We start from the raw sequence: 24,039 nt of genomic DNA, 5'->3' as shown, positions 1-24,039 counted from the left end.
AGTAAGGGACTTGAAGGTCAGAGAGAGCTTAAACAGATCCTAAGTTCACACATCTAGCTATAGGAAGAGGCAAGTCTTGTACCGAAGTTAGTCTGATTTCAAAGTTCATGCTCTGAAGACTTAGAGAGACCATAACTTACCATTTCCCAGTATATATCTGAGACAGAAAGGTGGTGCTACTAATAGTTCTGCTGAAACAACAGGCGTAACTGGGACTGGTTTAGACAAATTGACAGGCAGTCACCTTATTGATACTCCACTGTCATTCCTTTCCAGTATTGTACCGTCTTCATGGGGTAGATTGAAGAGGTGCTTGCTTTTGCAGAAGAGGAGCTCAGTTTTGAAGTTGGTGTTTGGTTGGTCATAGGACAGCCTATTGTAAATATCCAGCAAAGTTGCTGGATACCATTTTAGCTGCTTAGTAGAAAGATGAGAACTAAAGTTACAAATTTGGGAGCCATTCTTATAGAAGAGGATGTTGAATGGAGGAGCTCACCAGGAAGAAGAAGAAGTGCATGGGCACTGGGGAAGTGAAATATGAGGGGAGAGGAAAAGGAACAAGAGACATGATAAGAGCTGACTCTCTTAGACTGTAAGCTTCTGCAGCGCAGGCACAATGTCTTCTGGTTGCTAAATCTAGAATTTTAAAATGCTAAATGATGTACAAGTTACAGATTAATTGAACATTAAATAGAATGCTATCCCTTCTGACTCTGGTTTAATCACTTTAATTTTATTGATTTGCTTGAAAGTTGAGCCTATTTCAAGTGAAGAGCAATCAACTGCCCTCTTTTCTTTCCAGCTAGGCTCTATGCCTCTTCTTGTGGAATTAATGTGTGTTCTAGAGTTTCTCTGGTGTGTAGTGATGAACTACTCACTCAGTGCCAGACTAGTGCTGTTTGATGGTCTACAACAACTGCTATATGACTACAATGAGACATATATGTAAAGATAATGTAGACATGTTTGCATATCAGACATAAATTTGCATCACATATAATATGTTTAATGTATATATACACACGTGTTAGATATGTGCTAGAAGTTACTAAAGCAAAGAAATCATTCAGCAGATATTCAGGTTTTAGAAAGGGGAAAGTTCTGTACCAAAATGAACATGGTCAAAAATATTTCTCTCTATACTGTTCCTGTTTGTTCTGGAGGAAGTCATCAATGAACTCGACTTTGGAGAAGCCATGAGTGAAATGTATTTGAAATAAAGTTTCCATGACAATAGCCTCTGAAGTGACATCAAGTCAGAGGAAGTTTTCCTAGTGTTGCATCATGTAGACAAGAAACCTCTGAGGCTCCTAGAGCAAAGTCAACTTTTAATGAACCCTGAAGTCTTCTTTATCTCTATGTCCCTATGGGAGTTTATGATAGTTAATTATTTTTCTCCATTTTTAACTTATGTGTAGTGGGACTAAGATCAGGCTTAGGGATTCATTAGAGACCACTATAGGAAAAGGCAAAATTCCAAGTGTAAATTTAAAAATGAAGAACCATTATTGTGGAACATTGGCTGAAAATATCTCACAGAGATGGATAAGCAAGCAGACAGTGATGTATGCACATACATAAATGTAGTGATAGGTGCAGTAATTGTAGTTAGACTTGATAAGAAGCTAGGTTTCTGCCTTTGTGGTATGATTTCATAAACTTCTCATGAGAAGCTCTGATCAAAAACACAGCTTACCCACTTGTTCACTGAGGCTTGAGTTTCTCTGAATACAACATTTTTTTTCCCTTCAGCTAAAAGTAGCATAAATACCCTGTGAAAAGATTTGGAGTACAGGTGGCCACACATCAGTCAAAGTAGTCCCTGTACAAAGGAGTTTGTCAGATCTCTTCCTGTGAGCTGATTCAAAAATTAAGGGAATTTAGAGAAGCTGGTGCTGGCTATTTAAAGATCAGAAATGTGTGTGGACAGTGACCTTCATTGTGTGATGTACAATCTTATAAAAAGCTCAGAAAGGTCTTTTGGTCTCTCTAACTTGTCACGAAGCACAAAATTCCCTCCATGAGAGCCAGTGCTTACGGTGAGGCTATTGTCTGAAGCATAGGACAGTAATGCATTGCCTGAGAGGAGTGATCCATTAAGTCCATTAGAGCAGCTGACATTAACAGCATAGCTCTGACCATAATCTTTCAAGTCTTTTTTCTGATGTCACTTTCACAAAGAGACCTTATCTATCATCCTATTTCAGCACATAACCCACACCCCTTGGTTTGTTTTTGTATAGCTATTATTATCTTCTAAAATATTGCATACTTTTATTTCTGTTATTTATTGTCTCTCTTTCTCCTACTGGAGTAACAGCTCAGTGAAGGGGGGGACTCTGATTTGTGTACAACTTTGTCTGAAGCCCCTAGAACGCTACCAGAAACATAGTTTCTCAATTGATATTTGTTGGCTAAGTTCGGCCAGCTCCACTTCAGTGGTCTGGGTTTGGTTCCTGGGTGCAGACCTACACCACTTGTCAGTGGTGATACTGTAGTAGTGACCCACATACAAAATAGAGTAAGACTGGTACAGATCTTAGCTCAGGGCAAATCTTCCTCAAGCAAAAAGAGGAAGATTAGCAACAGACGTTAGCTCAGGGTGAATCTTCCTCAGCAAAAAAAAAATGAAATTCATTTAGTTTCTGCTATTGTTTCTGTCTTGCTGTTGGAATTTGCCATCTGTTCTTAAATTTTCTCTTTCATTTATCTAAATTTAAATACATAATTATAGTAATAATTTCAAATTTTCTGTCTGCTAATTACAGCATTTAGGTCCCATGTGGATCTTCTTTTATTCAGTATATTTTTTTCTTCTTGATTCTGGGTCCTATTTTCATCTTCTTTGTATTTCTAGTAATTTTTATTTTATGTTGCTGTACATATGAATATATTGTAGAGACAGTGGTCATGTTATTCTTTACTACAAAGTATGAATTTGTTGTGGAATGCTTTTAATTTACCAGCGGATACCTTGTTCCTGTTCAGACTTGAGTTTGTCCTTTGCTATGATGTATCTATTTCAGTTTTGCCCTTACTGAGTGCTTAGTCCTTACTCTTAGGGTATAGATTCCAGGGGTTTCAGATTGATGCCTGGTTTCTTCACCAAAGCCTCTCTACTCGCACTAGGTCAGAAATCTAGCATCTCCCCAGTACTGTGCATCCTCTATGATCTCTGTTCAGGTCTTAGTCCTACAACAGCTGTTGTCTCCTAGACCTATGGAGTCTTGCCACACACACACACAATTTAGGATTCAGCTAACAACAAAGGGAGCCCTTTATGCAGATGACTGAGGGTCCTTTTCTTTGGCTTCTTCCTCTCCATACTTTGCCCCAAATTCCAGCTGTCTTCGCATTCCTGAACACCGACCTTTCTTTATTCCACTCCTAGAGACTGCTGCCATTTGCTTGGGCTCCACCTCACGATGCTTGGTTTCGAAATTGCCTTTAGGGAGCAAGTTAGGGTGAATAAAGTAGTCACCTCATTTTCTTGCTTTCTCTCAAGTACTTCATCCCTGTGCTATCTGCTTCCCAAAGCTTGCAAATAGTTGCTTTATACATCCTCCAGTCTTATAGTTGTCTATGATCAGAAGGTAACTGTGAAACCAGATACTGTTACACCAGAAATTAGAAATCTCATTGCTTAATTATTAATTACTTGTTCCTTGCATTTCTGCGAAACTGGAGACCATATGGGCTCATAGACTAAGAGAGATTGGAAACCTGGAGAGTTAAACTAGATCTATATGCAAATTTGGACAAGTGGCTTTACTTCTTTGGGTCTCCCTATAGTCTTTGTCTATAAGATGAAGGCAAATATGAGTTCTGTGGATCTATAAGTTACTGGCATTGAGATCACTTGGAAAATTAAAAAAATACAGCTACCATATTCATATCCATAGAGATTCCAATTCAGAAGGTCTGAGTGAGGCCCAGAATTTCTTTTTAGTAAACACTATAGGTAGTTGTGGTTCTCAGCCATATTTTGGATATACTGGACGTGATAATTTCCTTAGTCTTTTCAGGTCTAAAATTCCATGAGTTTGTGGTCTTGATGTTAAAGGAAGCAAGTAAAAGTCTGAGAGATTGAGCAATAGGGTATGCAATTTTTCTCAAAGAGGTTGGTGGTGGGGAATAGAAGTCAGAAAGAGACAAAAGCAAACCAAAGAGGAAGAACAACTTTGGATGTGTCTCTGCACTGGGAACCTGATCTGCTAGGATTCAATTTGAGAAAACTAGGAAGTTAGAAAGTCAGTAGAGAGAAGAGCTTGAAGAAAAGTGAGTGGAAATCAGGGACAGTAAGGGGATTTTGATTAGCTGGTAATAAGAGAAAGGTTGTTTTAGAAAGAGGTTGAGAACAGTTGCCTGATAGGGATTCTTGTTACCATAAAACTTACACTTCGTGAGAGGGCAGGGGAGCGGAACAGAGAAGTCTCCTTTCTTGTCTGTGCTGGAAGTAGAGCAATTACTCCTGGAATGAGCTGGAATATGAATAAATTACTGAATGTCCTGTCTTAAATTATAAAATATGGCCCTTGTGTTAATCTTTACTTGATCTAGTCACTTCTTCTTTTTATTACAGTCTTTGTACATTTATTTGTTACTTTTCAAGAGATTATCTGATCCAATAGGCAAGGACCGTGCTTTATGGATTTCAGTAGCTGTACTCAGGAGGGAGTTTAGTCTAGTGAATATGATTCAGGACCCTGGAGTGAGACTGACATAAGCATGTGGGCTCTGAAACATATTGTCTTTGTGGGCAACTTACCTTTAAATGGATATCATTACTGCAAGGAATAAATAAAGATGTGTTTGTGTAGTGGTTTGGATCTTAGCAGCCAGACGTCAGTATAAGGGTGCTGTGTCAGGTACATTACTGGGTATTCAAGAAATTGTAATGGTAATAATTTTTTTCACAATGATTTTTCCTTTATAGTCCTGGTTAAATGTTACCTGGAAGAAAGAATCATCTTTAAAAACAAAATCATTAATGTCAAGGGTATAAACAAACATTTGTTCTTCCTTTGGTAAAATGATCTGTGAGGAAATGGTCTTGAGGGAGTTTCTGTCTTAACAATTAGGCCCCTGAGATGTGTAATCCAGAATTAAAAACTTTAGTCTCCTGTATCCCCTAGTCAGAAAAAGACACTCTCTTTTTCCATGTAGCAGGAGTGGCTTTTGGGAAAATCAACACTTGGAAATCATGGTTTTCTGTGCAGAAGTGGTTAAAAGATAAAATAGAGATTCTGATCCTTTGGACTTGGCTGGGAGGAGAGTGTTCTGAGCTCAAAGCTGTGTCTTCATTCACTATGTTCTCTTTCCTTCCCAGGACAGTTGTGTACAAGAGACAGTAGAGTAGCATTAAGGCTCTAAACTAAAGGAAGGTGAGTGCCTACCTGACCCTGGTCAGTCAGAGGCAGAAGAGAGAAGGACATAGAAAATGTATTGACTTAAAAATGTAATGACGTCTATCTTATTTTTCCTATCCTTTTCTCTAGAAGCACCAGTTCTCACTCTGGAGACAAAGTTAAGCCTCATCTTGTTCTCTGGAATTGAAAGTCATGTGAGATGTGAAGATAGATCCACAGCAGACAGTTGACAACCTTCTTACCATACTGAGGTTCAAATCTTTCTGTGGATTCCAATGTCAAGAATCAGGGACAGATACCAGGAGAGTGTTCATGGTGTTTCTTTCTCTCTAAGATTTTCTCTTTTCCTCTCCCCACAGACTGCCTTGTCCCTACCTGTCTCCAGTGAAGAATGGCAGCCACAAACTCTTCTGTGACAGAGTTTATCCTACTTGGCTTAACAGACCAACCAGGACTCCAGATACTTCTCTTTTTCCTGTTTTTATGTTTCTACACGGTCGCTATGGTGGGGAACCTGGCCTTGGTAACTCTGATTGGGTTGAACTCTAGCCTGCACACTCCCATGTACTTTTTCCTCTTCAACCTCTCCTTAATAGATTTCTGTTATTCCACCACCATCATCCCCAAAATGCTAAAGAGCTTTGTCTCAAAGCAGAACATAATCATGCATGCAGGGTGCATGACTCAACTCTTTTTTTTCTGCTTCTTTGTCATCTCTGAGTCCTTCCTCCTGTCAGCAATGGCATGTGACCGCTATGTTGCCATCTGTAAACCACTGGTGTACATGGTCACCATGTCTCCTCAGGTCTGTTTACTCCTCTTGTTGGGTGTGTATGTGATGGGATTTTCAGGGGCCATGGCCCATACGGGAAGCATAGCAAGTCTGACCTTCTGTGGCAAGAACCTTGTCAATCATTTCATGTGTGACATCCTTCCTCTCCTTGAGCTCTCCTGCAATAGCACTTATGTCAATGAGCTGGTGGTCTTCATAGTTGTTTCCATTGGCATTGGAATGCCCATTGTTACCATCTTCATCTCTTATGCTCTGATCCTCTCCAGCATTCTCCACATTCACTCCACTGAGGGCAGGTCCAAAGCCTTCAGTACTTGTGGCTCCCACATAATTGTGGTCTCTCTTTTCTATGGTTCTGCAGCTTTCGTATATCTGAAGCCACCTTCTATTTTGCCCCTTGACCAAGGGAAAGTGTCCTCCTGTTCTATACCATTGTGGTGCCCATGTTAAACCCATTGATCTATAGTTTGAGGAACAAGGATGTCAAAGTTGCCCTGAGGAAAACCTTGGCAAGAAAAATATTTTCTTGACAAAGAGTAGTATTTGAGGAAGGAGATACAATGCTTTGTTCATTAATGTGTTTGTTTCCAATGAGAGATCCAAGTTCCAGTTTTCCTATCTCCCATAGAGAAAGAGAAGTTTAAGTCTTTATATTTGGGTGAGTGTTTAGTGCAGATCTAGTCTCCTTTTCCCTTGACCCACCTCTACTATTTTGAGATTTCTTTATTTTGTAAAAACTATTTCTACAATCATAGATCACTTAATCTTGAATATGGCTTACAGATAATTTAATGTAACTTCCTCATTTAATGGATTTGACCCTTAGATATATTATATATTTTGGCCAAGGCCACACAGCTCCCTGGTACTGAAATGGACTGGAATCCACGCCCTGAATTCCAATCAACTTTCTTTTTTAATGTCACAGTTTCATTCTTCAAGCCTGCCCTTGCATTTTCATTTTAAAAGTATGATACCTTGGGGCCGGCCTGGTGGCACAGCGGCTAAGTTCACATGTTCTGCTTTGGAATCCTGCAGTTCATGGGTTTGAATTCCGGGATAAGCAGACCTACCCACTGCTTATCAAGCCATGCTGTGGCAGCCATCCCACATAAAATAGAGGAAGATGGGCACAGATGTTAGCTCAGGGCTGATCTTCCTCAGAAAAAAAAAGAGGAGGATTGGCAGCAGATGTTAGCTCAGGGCTACTCTTCCTCAAAAAAATAAATAAATAAAAGTATGATACCTTATCATTTTAAATCTGAGTCTATTCATAATAATTTAATATAATTTCTCAATTAATAATTATTGAATATTTCATTTTTTTTGTAGAGACCCTGAGGTGAAAAATTTACTTAATTTGGTCTTGGCCAAATGAGAATAGATACATGTTAAGATTGTTGGGGGGGGGGGTGGTGGTGTGGCAAGTATGTAGGTCCCAATAGCGGGTAAAGCACGGTAATTCCTGAGGTCATGTGTGGAAACCTAGGGACCCTGCCTAGGGAATTAGGACTTCTGTAGGTTTAAGGTTCATGAAGATGCTGAGTGAAAAGTTTTATACATTATTTCAAGACTAAGAGAGTCAGAATTGAGAGTTTTTTTTCTCTGTGTTAGTTTGGGTGTTTTAGCTATGAGGCAGAAATCTGTGGCTCAGGATAGTCACCTATGGGTCTGTAAGTTCTAAAGGAAGAGTAAATAATTTGGGGGCTCTAGTTAGATGTCAAGGCAGTACCAAGCAGCCAATTTTTAGAGGAAGCAATTTGAATAGAATTTTATCGAACTGAAGATTGCACTGATCTTCTCATACAGGCATATGCAAGGGATAATTCACCTCAGAACTGGTTTATAAATCCACAACATTGGGTTAAGAGAGGTATAGATTACATCAGAACACTTTGATCTCAATGACTTATTGGTAATAGAGGGAGGTTCTTTGGAAAAGCGCTAAAGCATTAAGTGCTGGGGAGACACTTTGACTTATGAGCTTTTCTTTGAGAAGGTTCTCTTCTCTTGGAAAGTGGGACGTTTAGATGAGTGTTTAGTTTGCCTTTTAGTATGATGCAGACAAAGGGGGGTGAAGTTATAAAACTGAGAGTGTTGGGGGAAGATTTAGTCAGTATGGAATAGGGAAAGAGAGCTGAGTTCGGGAATCCTGCGGGGTGTGTGTCAGGTGGGTTGAGGTGAATAGGCCACATTCCTTAGCTAGTAAAGGAAACAGCAATTTTTGAGACATATAGTGGAGATGGTTTTGTATCCTGGCTCAGTTGTTTAGCAATTGTGTGACTTTGAGCAAATGACTCAATGTCTCTAAATATTAATTTCTGTACTTTTAAAAGAAAGACGATGATCTTGAGTTCATGGGGTTTTTGAGAGAAATAAATGCCAGGCACTTAATGAATCTTAGTTCCCTCCCTGCTGGAACTGCTTCATCCAGTTTCAGCACCTCCTCTAGCTTTTGCCTGATCTGAGGTAAATCACTTCACCATCCTGGAACTCTGCTTAGTCACGAGAAAAAGAGACTCTTCTGTAACTTTCATTTAAAAGGTATATTAAATATTACTAAAATATATTAATATATATTTTGACTAAGTAATACTTTGCCCGCCCTGGTGATCTAGTGGTTAAGATCTGGTGCTCTCACCACTGCAGCCTGGGTCACTTCTGGGTCAGGGAACCACACCACCCATCTGTTGGTTGTCATACTGTGGTGGCTGCATGTCACCTTGATGCTGAAAGCTATGCCTCAGTATTTCAAATGCTAGCAGGGTCACCCATGATGGACAGGTTTCAGTGGAGCTTTCAGACTAAGAGACACTAGGAAGAAGGACCTAGCTACCCACTTCTGAAAAAATTGGCCATGAAAATCCTATGAAAAGGAGCAGAGCATACTCTGATATAGCCCCTGGAAGGTGAGAGGATGGCTCAAAAAGATCCAGCAGGATTCACCTCTGCTATCCTCAGGGTGGCTAGGAGTTGTAATCACCTCCATAGCACTAATGACAAAAGTAATACTTGCACATGGTAGAAAACTGAACAAAATAATTGGAGATTATACGGTAAAAACATGTTTTCATCCCATCTATCATTCCATTTCTGAATCTCCTCCTTAGAAACAACAATTATTTCTAATTCCTTTTGAATTCCTTCATATTCAAGCAGAGATGTGTCTTTATTTATTTATATGTATATTTCTGGTGCCCTTTCTTGTTTTAAAGTAGTTTAAAAGGGTTGTGAAGAATGACTTTTTCAATGGAAGCAGCTTAGAAGAGGATGGAGCAGAGAACATTTCAGAGGTCAAAAGAAGAGGAGCCAATCACAAAAGAGGCAAGGGGAAGGATTTGGGTGACAAGAAGAGGGAGAGTAGAGGCATCATTGGCCCTGGAAGTGTCACTATGGATCCAAATCCTGCAGCCACAGAGTAACATTTTGTCCCCTGGTCTTCTGTCTTCATCCTAGGTTGTACCACCTTTATCTTTGGGTGATGCTGTAATGAGGTCAGAGCCTTTGATAGCTGAAATACTTGCCAGCATAGCAAGTGTTTTTAATTCAGCACATGGTTCTAAACATGTTTATTTATTTATTTTAATAAATGAGGCACATGGTTTCTCTTTTTTCCACTCTTGAAGTAATTCACATTTATTGTTGCAAGTTTCAAATATAAAAATATGTATGAACAAAATAGATTACCTATACTTCAGTGTAGTAGTTCGCATTATTGGTCAAAGTTTGTCACTCACCCTAGTAGTATTATCAATCCCTACTCTTGCCATAGTCTCATAGAGGTATGGTATGTTTGCCTGCCTCACTGTTGGTCAGCTTGGCCATGTGACCCATTTAGGCCAATAGGGTATCAGTGAACGTGATGTAAGTAGGTGCATGGGATGTGATTACATGGTGTGGCTTGCCCTTTTGTGCTCCTGACATTGCCTTGATAAGAGCTTCTCCTAGACAAGTGCTACTGCTTCCAGCTGATTCTCATGATGAAAACATGTGGGGCAGCTATTGAATCAGAGCTGCCTGCCTGTGCACAGACAAGATGAGGCACCACAATAATCTTATAGTTATGTGAGGAACAAATTTTCACTGTTTTATGCCAGTAAGGCCTTGTGAGGTTGTTATATAGCAATAGCTAACCAATACACTCCATGTTTTGTGCTGGTCTCAGCCTATCAATAACCAATTTTGTGATTGGACCAGTCTTCATAGTTCTTATTTTGATTTCACAGTACTCTCAATCAATAATCATCAGGAAACTTTGAAAAAATAAAGTTTTATTTCTTATAGGAGTTGGCAATTACACATTATAGCTGGGACTACTCAGAGAAGTTGTGAGGAGAGAGACAGAGAGAGAGAATGCACAGCTTTGGGGTTCTGCTTTTATTGAGTTGAGGGTGGTGGCCTAGAGTTTGGCAGGTTTGCTCTTTGGCAGTGAATTTAAAACATGAGTGAAAATTTGAAGCATGGGAAGAGGAAAAACAAGTGGCCCAAATAATTAGTTATTGAAACCAGCAAGATCTCTAAAACAAAGGAGCCTCAGTTGGCTAGGTGACCTGGATCTTTATCTAGTCCTGTGGCTGGTAATGTGTGTATTTGAAATAGCCATCTTTGAAGTGGATGCCTAGGTAAGCAAAGCTTAAATCAGGCACTTCCATTACAAAAAAGAAAGAAAAAACACTCAACTGTCAGGGTTTACACTACACTTCTTCATTCAGAGTTCAGGAAAGGAAAATCTCATCCAAAATGTAAAATTTTGTTCCAGTGGAATCATAGTCTATATTCCATGCTATAAAATACTGTCTAACATCATTGTAATGTGAACTTTTTTGCTTACCAATAAATATTTTTTGAATTATATTTTTCATGGTTTTCATCACGTAGGTATGCCATATTTTATTTGTCTTCCGCTATTGTTGAATATTAAAATTGTGTCAAGTTCTTCTATGTTTTATTACTATAGATAATGCTGTGTTATCACTTTGTGTTAACATTTTTGTCTAGGTTTCAGATTATTTTCTCAAGAGAGATTCCTCTTTTCTTTTCATTATTTTTTCACTTCAAACTATTTCCAATTTTCCCTCTGATTTCTTCTGATGTGACCTATTTCTTACTTAGAAATGTGTTGTTTAGTCCTTGTTTTCTTGGGTAAGTTTTTCTAAATTGACACATGGATCAGAGCTCCAGGTCCTTGTGTTCTCTTTGCTCTTTGGTCATCCTGGCTTGGATAATTCTAACTTTAACACCATATACTTTTTAATCGTTAGCTTTTCCTTCATAATTTTCTTCTATTCCTCTATCATTTCTCCCAAAATGATGACCTTTGTGACAATGAAAAACATGATCACCTATTTGTCATCAAAGACCCAGCTTCTCCCTGCTGCTGTGTGATAATTCAGTTTTCCCAGCATCATTTATATTAGTTGACCATAAACATGAAAGTTATTTATGACTCACATTTCTGTTCCATTGGTCTATGTGTCTATTTTTATGCGAATACCATTCTAGTTTGAAACAGGAAGTGCGATGCCTCCAGCTTTGTCCTTCTCTCTCAGGATTGCTTTGGCTATTTGGGGTCTTCAGTGAATCCATGCAAATTTTAGGATTGTTCTTTCTATTTGTGAGAAATGACAGTATAATTTTGATAGGTATTGCAATTTGTGTATAGATGGCTTTGGGTAGTATGGCCATTTTAACGACATTAATTCTTCCAGTCTATGAATATGGGATATCTTTCCGTTTATTTGTGTTGTCTTCAATTTCTTTCATCAAAGTCTTACAGTTTTCATGGTAGAGATCTTTCACCTCCTTAGTTAAGTTTATTCCTAAGTAGATTTTTGTTTCTGATGCTGTTGTAAATAAGATTGTTTACTTTATTTCTTTCGCAGATATTTTGTTGTTAGTATATAGTAATTCAATTGCTTTCTGTATGTTGATTTTATACTCTTCAACTTTACTGAATTTGTTGATTGTTCTAACTTCACTGAATCAGTTGATTAAGTTAACTGAATTTGTTGAATAGTTTTTTGGTGGAGCCTTGAAATTTTTCTATATACGATCACAACATCCGCAAAGAAAGAGAATTTTACTTCTTCCTTTACAATTTGAATGCCTTTTGTTTCTTTTTCTTGACTGATTGCTCTGGCTAGGAGTTTCAGTTCTCTGATAAATAAGAGTACTGAGAGTGGGTACTCTCACTTTTTTCTTGATCTTAGAAGAAAAAATATCATTTTTTTCACTGTTGACTATGATGTTAGCAGTGGGCTTGTCATATTTGGCCTTATCATATTGAGGTCGTTCCTTCTATACCCATTTTGTCCATCAATCTTTTGCAGTGTAAGGTAACTAATTATTTAACATGAATCTCTGATGTTGCTTCAAAAATGGCAGAAGAAAAAAAATGGCAGAAGAGATTTTTGACCCATGCCTATCGGTACTGAGTCAGGTTGACAGGTGATGCAAAAAGTCAGTTGTTTTAGGAGGAGAAAAGACTACAGGGATGTCTAATATTCCTTGCTTATCTGGGAGCTGTGGGAAGACAGTGGAAGAGAGGAAGTTATTTTCAGGAAGCACTTGAAATTGGAAGGTTATAATTAGGCTAAGTTTAATAGGCTACCTAGTGAGACTGTTGGCCAAGAGAGTGGGATAATGAATTGTGGGTTTTAATATCATTGCTAATTACTTACCAGTTCTGTGATCTGGAGAAGTTACCTAACCTCTATGAAGCAAAGTTTCCTCATCTGAGAAAATGAGATAATTAAAGAAAACACTTAGAAAATTGTTAGATATGATGATGATGATGGTGATGATGGCAGTAACTGGTGAAGGGACCATTTAGATAATCTTGGCAGGAATAAGTAGACATTGACAGTATAATCAGAACAATATAATGGAAGGAGAAATATGGGCGTTAAAGAATCTATTTGCTGCTTCTTGGTGACTTTCAATTACATCTCCATTTGTCTTGTGTACTCTTAATTACAAATTACAATTAGTTTGGGTAGTATTTTCTCTATAGAAGATGACAAATCAATGAACAGCTCTCTTAAACACATAGTGGAAGTATCTTTATGCCTTTGTGTTTTCAAGTTCAAGTTCTTTGGATAAATACCCAGCAGTGGGATAGCTGGATCATATGGTAGATCTATTCTTAATTTTATGAGGATAATTTATACTGCTTTCCACAGTGGCTGCACCAGTTTTCACTCCCACCAGCAGTGTACGAGGGTTCCCATCTCTCCACATCCTCTCCAACATTTGTTGTTTCCTGTCTTGTTAATTATAGCCATTCTGACAAGAGTGAGGTGATACCTCATTGCAGTTTTGATTTGCATTTCCCTGATAGCTAATGATGTTTAGTGTCTTTTCATATGCCTGATGGCCATCCATATATCTTTTTTGGAGAAATCTCTGTCCAAGTCTTTGCCCATTTTTTGATTGGGTTGTTGGATTTTTGTTGTTGAGCTGTATGAGATATTTGCACCCCTATGTTCATTGCAGCATCATACACAATAGCCAAGACTTGGAAGCAACCTAAGTGTCCATCAAGGGATGAATGGATAAAGAAGATGTGGTATTTATACACAATGGAATACTACTCAGCCATAAGAAATGATGAAATCCGGCCGTTTGTGACAACATGGATGAACCTTGAGGGTATTATGCTGAGTGAAATAAGTCAGAGGGAGAAAGTCAAATACCATATGATCTCAATCATAAGTAGAAGATAAAAACAGCAACAAACAAACACATAGCAACAGAGAATGGATTGTTGTTTACCATGGGGGAAGGAGGGGAGGGGAAGGGGTGACTAGGCTCACATGTGAGGGGATGGACTATAATTAGTTTTTGGATGGTGAACATAATGTAATCTACACAGAATTGGAAATATAGTATGATGTACGTCCAAAAGCTATATAATGTTATAACCCAATGTTACTGCAATTAACCCCCCCCGCAAAAAAACACTGCATAGTGGAAAGTTCTAAATTTGTGTTAAGTCATAATCAAGATAGATACATGTTTACCAAAGGGCCAAGGATACAAAAACAAATAACTGATCACAAAAGGAAGAAAACACGAAGTTGAAACCAGCAAAGTTTAAGTAGAGCAAGACATGAGGGATGTGAGAGGGAGAATGGGAAGAGGGACAAATGAGTAAATGCACAAAATCAGTCATGTTGAGAAGTGGTTGTCCTCTATTTTTGTGAGTGAAAACTTTTAGAGGGCTTCTCCCCTATATTTCAATCCCAATTTTCAACCTAAGAATAATGACATTTACATCCAAAGAGTTTTTTCCTCAGCGTTCCCTGCATGACAGCATCTACCTCCTTATTCTTTAAGCCATAGATTAAGGGGTTCAGCTTGGGGATCACTGTGGTGTAGAATATGTATGCAACGTTCTCCTGGGCCAGGGAACTGGCCGTGAAGAGTTTTAAGTACATGAACAAAGCAGACACATACAATAATCTCAAGCTGTAAAGTGGGAGCTGCTGTTGCTGAAGGCTTTGAACTTTCCCTCTGTGGAGTAGACATGGAGGCTGCTAGAGAGGAGTAAGGCAAAGGAAAGATTATTAAGCTGGTAACTATGATGTTAAATCCACTAAAAATAAAGTTGTCATCTCAATGTCATAGGTGCTAGAGCAGGAGAGTTTCATGAGTGGGAGAATGTCACAGAAGTAATGGTTGGTGAGTTCCTCACAATAGGACAGTTTTAACAGCAGGGCAGTCTCTACTGTTGGGCCAATGAGCCCCATGGCATAGACCACAGCCACCAGCAGGGAGCAGACTTGATGAGACATGATCATGTTGTACAGCAAACGGCTGCAGATGGATACAGCCGTCATAGCCCATTGATGACAGCGTACATCCCTCGGCAATGACAAACACAAGAAAGAAGTACAGCTGTGACATGCACCCTGCATAGGAGATGACTTTCTTCTCTGACACAAAGTTCACTAGCATTTTAGGGGTAATGACAGAGGAATAGCAGAGATCCACAGGTGACAGATTGCTGAGGAAGCAGTACATGGGGGCGGGGGGGGGGGGGGAAGCTGAGCATTCAGACAAATCAGTGTGAATATGCCCAGGTTCCCTATCACGGTGACTGAGTAGATCCCAAGGAAGAGGAGGAAGAGGGGGAGCTGGAGTTCTGGCTGATTTGTTAATCCCTAGAGAATGAAAACTGTCACTGTAAAGTGATTTTCTGCAGCCTTTGTTTGCTGGTTGGGAGCCCTGTGGAGATGGGAGAGCGGAACATCATGAAAGGCTGCGTCTTGGACTACTGAGTGAAGGTAGTTTTGAGCTTTTGAGGCCAGCTGAGTCATCCTGGGCTCTTTCTTGATGCACCTTCTCCTGATCCTGCTGTTTGCTGTGTGGAACACCAGACCCCTATGTGTTTCAAAGATGATGGAGATGAGAAGAGAAAGGGGGTGAGATCTGGAATTTTTACCACCTTCATATTTTACAAATATCCTAGAGCAGTGGTTCTTAAAGTGTAGTCCCTGGAGCAGCTGCATCAGCATCATCTGGAGACATTCAAGATGCAAACTCTCAGGCCTCACCTCAGATCTACCAAATCAGGAACTCTGGGGATGGGGCCCAGCAATCTGTGTTTAACATTCTCTCCAGGTGATGGTGATGCAGGCAAAATTTGAGAACCTCTACCCTATAGGTAACAAGCAGTACATTTCATATTTTGCATTTGGAGATGCCTTTTGCTTCAGAAATGAAATTTCCCTGTTATCTATGCAATTCCTGAATATTCATTAAATATCAATGTAAAAATACCTCTCTCAAATAGATACAGTGTGAGGGCAAAATGGTAGTTACAAATGTATCATTAAGTACAATCAATTTCTGTATCTGAAAGTTGAAAAAAATGAGTGATGTATAGTCCAAAGGTGGTTGTAAATATAACGTGGGATAATACATATTTAAAATTTTTTTAAAGCAATGGGTTCCTAAAAAATGGGAGTTATCATTAGGTGTCTGGAATTTGTTCTTAACTTTTTCACTGGACTTGAGGCCCTAAGACGTTGGTTTTCAACATTGTCTGGATATGATAATCACCTGGAGCACTTGAAAAGTGTTGATGTCTTGGTTCCCCCCACAGGTGCTCTGACGTAATTGATCTGTGGGGCAACCTGGACTCTAGCACATAGTATAGTCCAGAGTAAGTGCTCAATAGCTGTTTTTATTGTTATTCTTTTCATATGATAATATGAAACCATAGCCCCATTATCTCCCTAATGGCAAAGAACTAAATTATAGATATGTCCCTAAGAAGCGTGATCTTCATTGGATCAAATTGGAACCAACACCTGTCCATCAACAAATGAATGGATAAACAAATCTGTGGATATAGTAATACAGTGGATTATTACTAATCAATAAAAAGTAATATATTACTGATACACACAACAATATGAATGAATCACAAAAGCATTGTGCTGGGCAAAAGGTATCAGATACAAAAGAGTACCTTCAGTAGGGTTCTATTTACATGAAATTCTACTACATCAGGCAAAACTAATCAATAGTGATAGAAAGAAAGTCAGTGGTTGTCTTGGCTCAGGGGCATAAGGAGATTAACTGCAAAGGTGTATAAGGGGACTTCTTGTGGTAATGCAAATTGTTCATCTACAATAATTGTATTTAATAATGTATTATATTTAAATTACTAAAGTTGATTTAAAATGGAAAAATAGAAATGGCCAATAAACAAAAATGACCAATGACCAACATCATTAGTAATCAAACAATTGTGACTTAAATAATGGGATGCCATTTTCAAAATCAAATTAGGTTGAGAAGTTTTTGAATGATAGTATCTATTGTTAGCTAGGATATGGGGAAAAAGGAACTCTCCTTTATTGTTTATAGGAGTTTATATTGGGAAAAATTTTTGTAAATACAATTCAGCAATATGTATGAAAAGCCTTAATAAAAAGTACATCATTAGACACAACAATTAAACTTTCAGGAATTTATCTTAAAAGCATAATGTTATGTTGAAAAAATGCACTTCCTATTCATCCTTGTTATTATAGTGAAAAACTGAACATAAAAACTGTTAGACAATGAAGAATTCACAGACTTAATTACGGTTCTCCCATCAAAGGAATACCACATACTCATTAAGAATGATGATTAATTTTAGTTATTTATGTGAAAGATGTTCATGATGTTTTCAAGATGAAAAACAGGTTAGAATTTTATGTACAACATTATCTCTTTTGTCATAACAATACTATGCAAATTGAATACATGCATAAACTATATGTGGCAATATACATTAAAATGTTAATATTGTTTATGCACTGTGGAAATACGAGTAATTTTATGTTTATCTATATTTACTAATTTTATGAAATAAACACATACTGCTTACAAGACAAGTGAAAGTAAAACTAGACACAGCAAAACGATCATTTTACAAATTGGCTGTTCAGTGAATTGGCTTTTAACAAATTGGCCTGCTACTAAATTAGCTTTCAGTAAGTGATTTTCAGACAACTGGCATGAATCATTTAAATGGTAAAATCACCATGATTTAAATATCTATGGAGAAGAGTGAGCAACAAGGAAAATGGTTCCATATTCTGAGGTAGGGTAACATAGGAGAAGCAGAAATTTTAGAGGGAAGATAACACTAAATTAAGACTTCAACATATTCAGTTTTAGGTATCTGTGGGAGAGTCAAGTGCAGATGTCCAGTAGGTTGCTTGTATTTCAGCTATAAAATCATTCCTAGGAGTGTAGATTTAGCAGGTCAAATCATTCAATGAAGGAAGTGAATGAGATCTCTCAGAGAAAGTAAGTAGGATGAGAGGAAGAAAGTTGAGGATGTGTGGATCAGCAACATTCATGGGCAGGTAAGAAGGAGCCTTGAAGGAGAATGAGAATAAGTGGCCTGAATTTGGAAAAAAACAGAAAGTTCAGATATCTTGAAAGTGAAGGAATGTCAATAGTTCAGGAAGGAATTAGCTGTCAACAGCATCAAGTAAAATAGCACCAAAAAGTATTTCCTGGTTTTAACAACACCTGATTTGATTTCAACAAGATCATGACACATAATTCAGGTTTAATTATCGGCACTTTACAGAGGGGGAAATAACAGGCGAAGAGAACTTAGTGTCTTGTTCAAGGCAGTACAATCAGAGCAGATCTTTTGACTCAGCTCCTTCCACAATAACACTTTGCTTTCTGATTTAAGCAAGTCACTAGAATAACGTTCCTGATAAAAGGCTTTGTGAAATTCTGTAACATTTTCCAGAGAAAGTGTGTGACTTTCATTCTCAGTAAAGGTCATTGTAAATTGCAGACAGCCCCTTCAATCTTTGTTCTGTATTTGTCTAAGATTTCTGTTTTACAAAAAGTTTTCTTGTCTGTGGATATGTCTTCATTATGTGTAGAATCATCTCCCTGATCCTACCTATTAAACCACAACTTGCACTTGAAGACCATCTTATTTTTTTCCTGATTAACCCCATCTGTATTTCAATCCACCACACAATCTTGATTTATCTTTCCTCCTTAGGAAATTGTAGATTTTATAGTATTGTAGAGGCAGATTTATGAAATAGTACCTATGTTCTTGACATGTAATGTTTAACATAAGAATTTTATTTTGATGAGCTTTGAGGAGGTACCTGTAACAAAGATGAGCCCTGAAGGAGCTAATAACTGAATCTCTTCCAGTATTTCTGTGATAAGTTGTGGTATACTGTTTTATTCTACGATTAACTTGACTTTGGAAATCTCAGCCATTAGACATACACCATCTGGCATTATCGTCAACCATCACCAACTCTAGCACATTCAGACCTCAAACTGATTTATAAAACTAGTTATATTTCTATTTTTTTTGTGGTGAGGGAAATGAGGGAGTTTGCTAAATGTCTCTGGGAACCTCTTGTGTATTGCTTCAGAAAATAAAAGATCACTCCTAATTTGCGAGTTTGTAGTAAAGATTTTTATTTAAATATATTCATTTATAAGTCTATTGTATTCAAAAAGATTGCATCGTGCATCTAAAAATATATTCGTCACTGTTTTAGATACTGGGTGTGTTAGTATGTGCAAAAGTTATGAGATAAAGATTTTTCCTGGCTGGAGCTTTTTATATAAGATCCTCGGGACTTGTAAATATATGCTTGAAATAATCAATAAGTAGTAGAAGGCTCTTTTAGACTGAATATATGTAGAGAGCTATGTAAGAATGAATGAACAGGAGAGCAAGAGAATGATCTATTCAGTTATTTTCAATCCTTCTCCCAACTTCTCAGGAATATAGCTATTCCTCACTCTTCAACCGTTCTCTCTTGTCATCTGTGATGCTTTATTTATACCATAATTATTTTCTAAGTTGAATCTTTACTAAGGCCACATCTAATCCTCACAAACACCTGCAAATTTGGTATTATTATCTTCATTTTTTGGATGGGCACATTGAGTCTAGGCAGGGTTAAGTAACTTGCTCAAGTTCACACAGAAAATGAGTAATAGAGTTAGGATTTTATTCCACGTCTGGTTGACTCCAAGCCTGCACTTTGATGCTACACATGCCTTTTCAAACATTTCTGATTATCGAATTCTTTTTCCATGTGTGGGCATTTTGGGGGAAAGTTTCAATCCTTTTTTAAAATCCATTATTTAAAAAATTTTTTAAATTAATTTTTTATTGAAGTAACATTGGTTTACAGTATATAAATTTCAGGTGTACATAATTATATTTCTATTTCAGTGTTGACTACATCATGTTCACCACCCAAAGAGTAATTACCATCCATCACCATACACATGTGCCCACTTACTGCTTTTCCCTCCTCCCTCCCCCTTTTCCTCTGGTAACCAACAATATAATCTTTTTATCTATGTGTTTGTGTCTTGTTATTGTTGCTGTTTTCTCTTCCGCTTATGAGTGAAATTATCCAGTATTTAGGTACTTGACTTTTTCTGTCTGATTTATTTCACTTAGCATAACGCCCTAAGGTCCCCCCATGATGTCGCAAATGGCAACATTTCATCTTTTATTATGTCTGAGTAGTATCCCATTATATATCTATCTACCACATCTTTATCTATTCATCCATTGATGGGAAATTAGGTTGCTTCCAAGTCTTGGAAATTGTGAATAATGCTGCAATGAACATAGGGGTGTGAATATCACTTTGCATTTGTGTTTTTGTGTTCTTTGGATAAATACCCAAAATGGAATAGCTGGATCAAATGGTAGTTGTATTCTTAATATTTTGTGGGATCTCCATACTCTGTTCCACAGTGGCTGCATCAGTTTGCATTTACACCAACTGTGTATGGTGGTTCCCATTTCTCCATATCCTCTCCAACACTTGTTATTTCTTGTCCTGTTCATTATAGTCATTCTGATGGGTGTGAAGTGATAGTTCATTGTAGTTTTGATTTGGATTACCCTAATAACCAATGATATTGAAAACCTTTTCATATGCGTGTTGACTTCATATCTTCTGTGGAAAAATGTCCATTCAATTCTTTTGCTCATTTTTCAATAGGGTTGTTTGGTTTTTTGTTGTTGAGTTATAGGTGTTGTTTGCATATTTTGGATATTAATTCCTTATCAGATTTCTGATTTCAAACACCTTCTTCTAATTGTTAGGTTGTCTTTTCACTTTGTTGATGGCTTTCTTTACTGTGCAGAAGCTTTTTAATTTGATGTAGTCCCATTTCTTTATTTTTTCTTTTGTTTCCTCCCTGGTGAGACATGGTATTCAAAAAGATACTGCTAAGACTGATGTAAAGAACATACTGCCTATGCTTTCTTCTCGAAGTTTTATGGTTTCAGGTCTTGCATTCAAGTTTTTAATCAATTTTGAGTTAATTTTTGAGTATGGTGGAAGATAATGGTCTATTTTCATTCTTTTGCATATTGCTGTCTGGTTTTTCCAACACCAGTTATTGAAGAGACTTTGCATTCTCCATTGTATAGTCTTGGCTCTTTTGTTGAAAATTAGCTGCCCATAGATGTGTACTGTTATTTCTGGGCTCTCGATGCTGTTCTATTGTTCTGTGTGTCTGTTTTTGTGCCAGTACCATGTTACCTTGATTACTATAGCTTTGTAGTATATTTTGAAATCAGGGAGTGTGATACCTTGAGCTTTGTTCTTTTTTATCAGGATTACTTTAACTGAGGTCTTTTGTTGTTGCATGTAAATTTTAGGGTTTTTGTTCTATTTACATGAAAAATGTCATTGGTACTGTGACAAGGTTTGCATTGAATCTGTAGATTGTCTGAGGAAGACTGGCCATTTTAACTATGATAATTCTTCCAGTTCATGAGCGTGGAATATCTTTCCACCTCTTTGTGTCTTCTTTGATTTCTTTCAACAACCTTTTATACTTTTCAGTGTTCAGGTGTCTCACCTCTTTGGTTAAATTTATTCCTGGGTATTTTATTGTTTTTATTGCAACTGTAAGTGGAAATGTATTCTTAATTTCTCTTTCTGCTATTTTGTTTTTAGTGTATAGAAATGCAACTGAATTTTGTGGTAGATTTTGTACCCTGCAACTTTTGTGTGTTCGTTTATTATTTCTAATAGTTTTTTTTTGTGGATTATTTAGGGTTTTCTAAATATAAGATCATTTCATCTGAAAATATTGATAGTTTTACTTATTCCTCTCCAATTTTGATCCCTTTTATTTCTTTTTCTTGCCTGATTGCTCTGGCTAGTACTCCCAATACTATGTTAAATAAGAGTGGTGAAAGTAGACATCCTTGTCTTGTTCCTGTTCTTAAAGGAATAACTTTCAGTGTTTCACCATTGATGATGTCAGCTGTGGGTTGTCATATATGGCCTTTATTATGTTGAGGTACTTTCCTTCTATACCCATTTTATTGAGAGTTTTTAAAATCATAAATAGATATTGGGTCTTGTCAAATGTTTTCTCTGTGTCTATTGAGGTTTTCATGTAATTTTTATTCTTCATTTTGCTAATGTAGTGTATCACGTTAATTGATTTGCAGATGTTGAACCATCCTTGCAATCCTGGAATAAATACCACTAGATCATGGTGTATGATCTTTTTAATGTATTATTGTATTCAACTTGCTAGTATTCTGTTGAGGAGTTTTGCATCGATGTTCATCAATGATATTGCCCTGTAATTTTCCTTTTTTCTGTTGTCCTTGTCTGGTTTTGGTATCAGGGTAATGTTGGCCTTGTAGAATGTGTTAGTAAGCTTCCCCTCCTCTTCAAAGTTTTGGAAGAGTTTGAGAGGATAAGTACTATGTCTTCTTTGAATGTTTTGTAGAATTCACCAGGGAAGACTACTTGTCCTGACTTTCGTTTTTTGGGAGATTTTTAATACTGTTTTGACCTCCTTACTGGTGCTTGGTCTATTTAGATTCTCAATTTCTTCCTGATTCAGTTTTGGAAGGCTGTATGATTCTAATACTTTATCCATTTCTTCTAGATTCCTCAATTCATTCGTGTATAGCTTTTCATAGTATTATCTTATAATCCTTTGCATTTCTGTGGTGTCTTTTGTAATTTCTCCTCTTTCATTTCTGATTTCATTCATTTGAGCCTTCTCTCTTTCTTTCTGGGTGAGTCTGGCTAACAGTTTGTCAATGTGCTTTATCTTTACAGATTATCAGTGCTTAGTTTCATTAATTTTGTTTATTGTTTTTAGTCTTTCATTTCTGCTCTGATGTTTACTATTTCCTTCCTTCTACTCACTTTGGATTTGCTGTATTTTTCTAATTCCTTTAGGTGTACTTTTAGTTTGTTTGAAGTTTTTCTTGTCTATTGATGTTGGCTACTCATGTTTATTGCTATAAACTTCCCTCTTAGTACCTCTTCTGCTTTATCTCATAAATTTTGGCATGTTTTATTTTCATTTTGGTGTGTCTTCAGGTATTTTTTAAATTTTTCCTTTGCTTTCCTCATTGACCAAATAGATGTTCAGTACCATTACGTTTAGTCTCCATGTTTGTGAATTTTCCCGTTTTATTTTTGCAATTGATTTCTAATTTCATACTGTTGTGGTCTGAAAAGATGCTTACTACAATTTTCATCTTTTAAAATTTATTGAGATTGGTTTGTGGCCTAATATGTGATCCTTCCTAGAGAATATTCCACGTGCATTCAAAATGAATGTGTATTCTGTAGTTTTTGGATGGAATGTTCTGTATATATTTGTCCATCTGGTCTAATGTATCATTTAAGGCCAATGTTTCCTTATTGATCTTCTATTTGGATTGTCTATCCATTGATGTAAGTGGGGTGTTAAAATCCTCTGCTATTATTGTGTTAGTGTCATTTTCTCCTTTTATATCTGTTACTGATTGCTTTCTATATTTAGGTGCTCCTATGTTGGGCACACTGATATTTGCAAGTGTTATGTCCTTTTGTTGGATTGGTCCCTTTATTATTATGTAGTCTTTTTTGTCTCTTGTTACAATTTTTGTTAAATTCTATTTTTTTCTGATGGAGTATTGCTACCCCAGCTTTCTTTTCCTTGCCCTTTGCATGGAGTATCTTTTCCCATCCCTTCACTTTCAGTTTCTGAGCACCTTTAGGTCTGAAGTGTGTCTCTTGTATGCAGCATATATATGAGTCTTGTTTTTCTATCCATTTAGCCATGCTATGTCTTTCAATTGAATCATTTAGTTCATTGACATTTAAAGAAGCTATTATTAAGTGTGTATCTATTGCCATTTTGTTACTTTTTTCTGAGATAGAAAATTGTGTTAATTATTCCATTACCATGTCTCCTACACTGTTTGTGTCTTTCTATATTTACTACTATGGAAAGTCTTCTAACTGATCTTTTTGCTTGCTCTGCTCTCTCTTTCAGCCCATTCTGATACCACTGGCTATATAAAATATCACTGTTATTAAG

At 37.2% G+C, this 24,039-nt stretch overlaps 1 protein-coding gene and 1 pseudogene across 1 annotated transcript; one reads left to right on the top strand and one right to left on the bottom strand.

The window, feature by feature from the left end:
- The first annotated feature begins 5,760 nt into the window (after positions 1–5,760).
- Positions 5,761–6,612, top strand: LOC124225267 (olfactory receptor 8B12-like). Its single transcript, XM_046637823.1, has one exon. It carries the CDS (start codon positions 5,761–5,763, stop codon positions 6,610–6,612), a length of 852 nt encoding a protein of 283 aa, XP_046493779.1.
- Positions 6,613–14,417: 7,805 nt separating this feature from the next.
- On the bottom strand, positions 14,418–15,482 carry LOC124225612 (olfactory receptor 151-like; annotated as a pseudogene).
- Between the last annotated feature and the right edge of the window lie 8,557 nt (positions 15,483–24,039).

The sequence above is a fragment of the Equus quagga genome, chromosome 14 (assembly GCF_021613505.1).
Source record: "Equus quagga isolate Etosha38 chromosome 14, UCLA_HA_Equagga_1.0, whole genome shotgun sequence".
Classification (NCBI taxonomy): domain Eukaryota; kingdom Metazoa; phylum Chordata; class Mammalia; order Perissodactyla; family Equidae; genus Equus; species Equus quagga.
Note: the sequence above shows the minus strand (reverse complement) of the source record. Positions and strands in the feature narration are given on the sequence as shown.

Excerpts from the sequence above, each read along its gene's own strand:
- LOC124225267 (XM_046637823.1), top strand. The coding sequence starts at position 5,761 with ATGGCAGCCACAAACTCTTCTGTGACAGAGTTTATCCTACTTGGCTTA.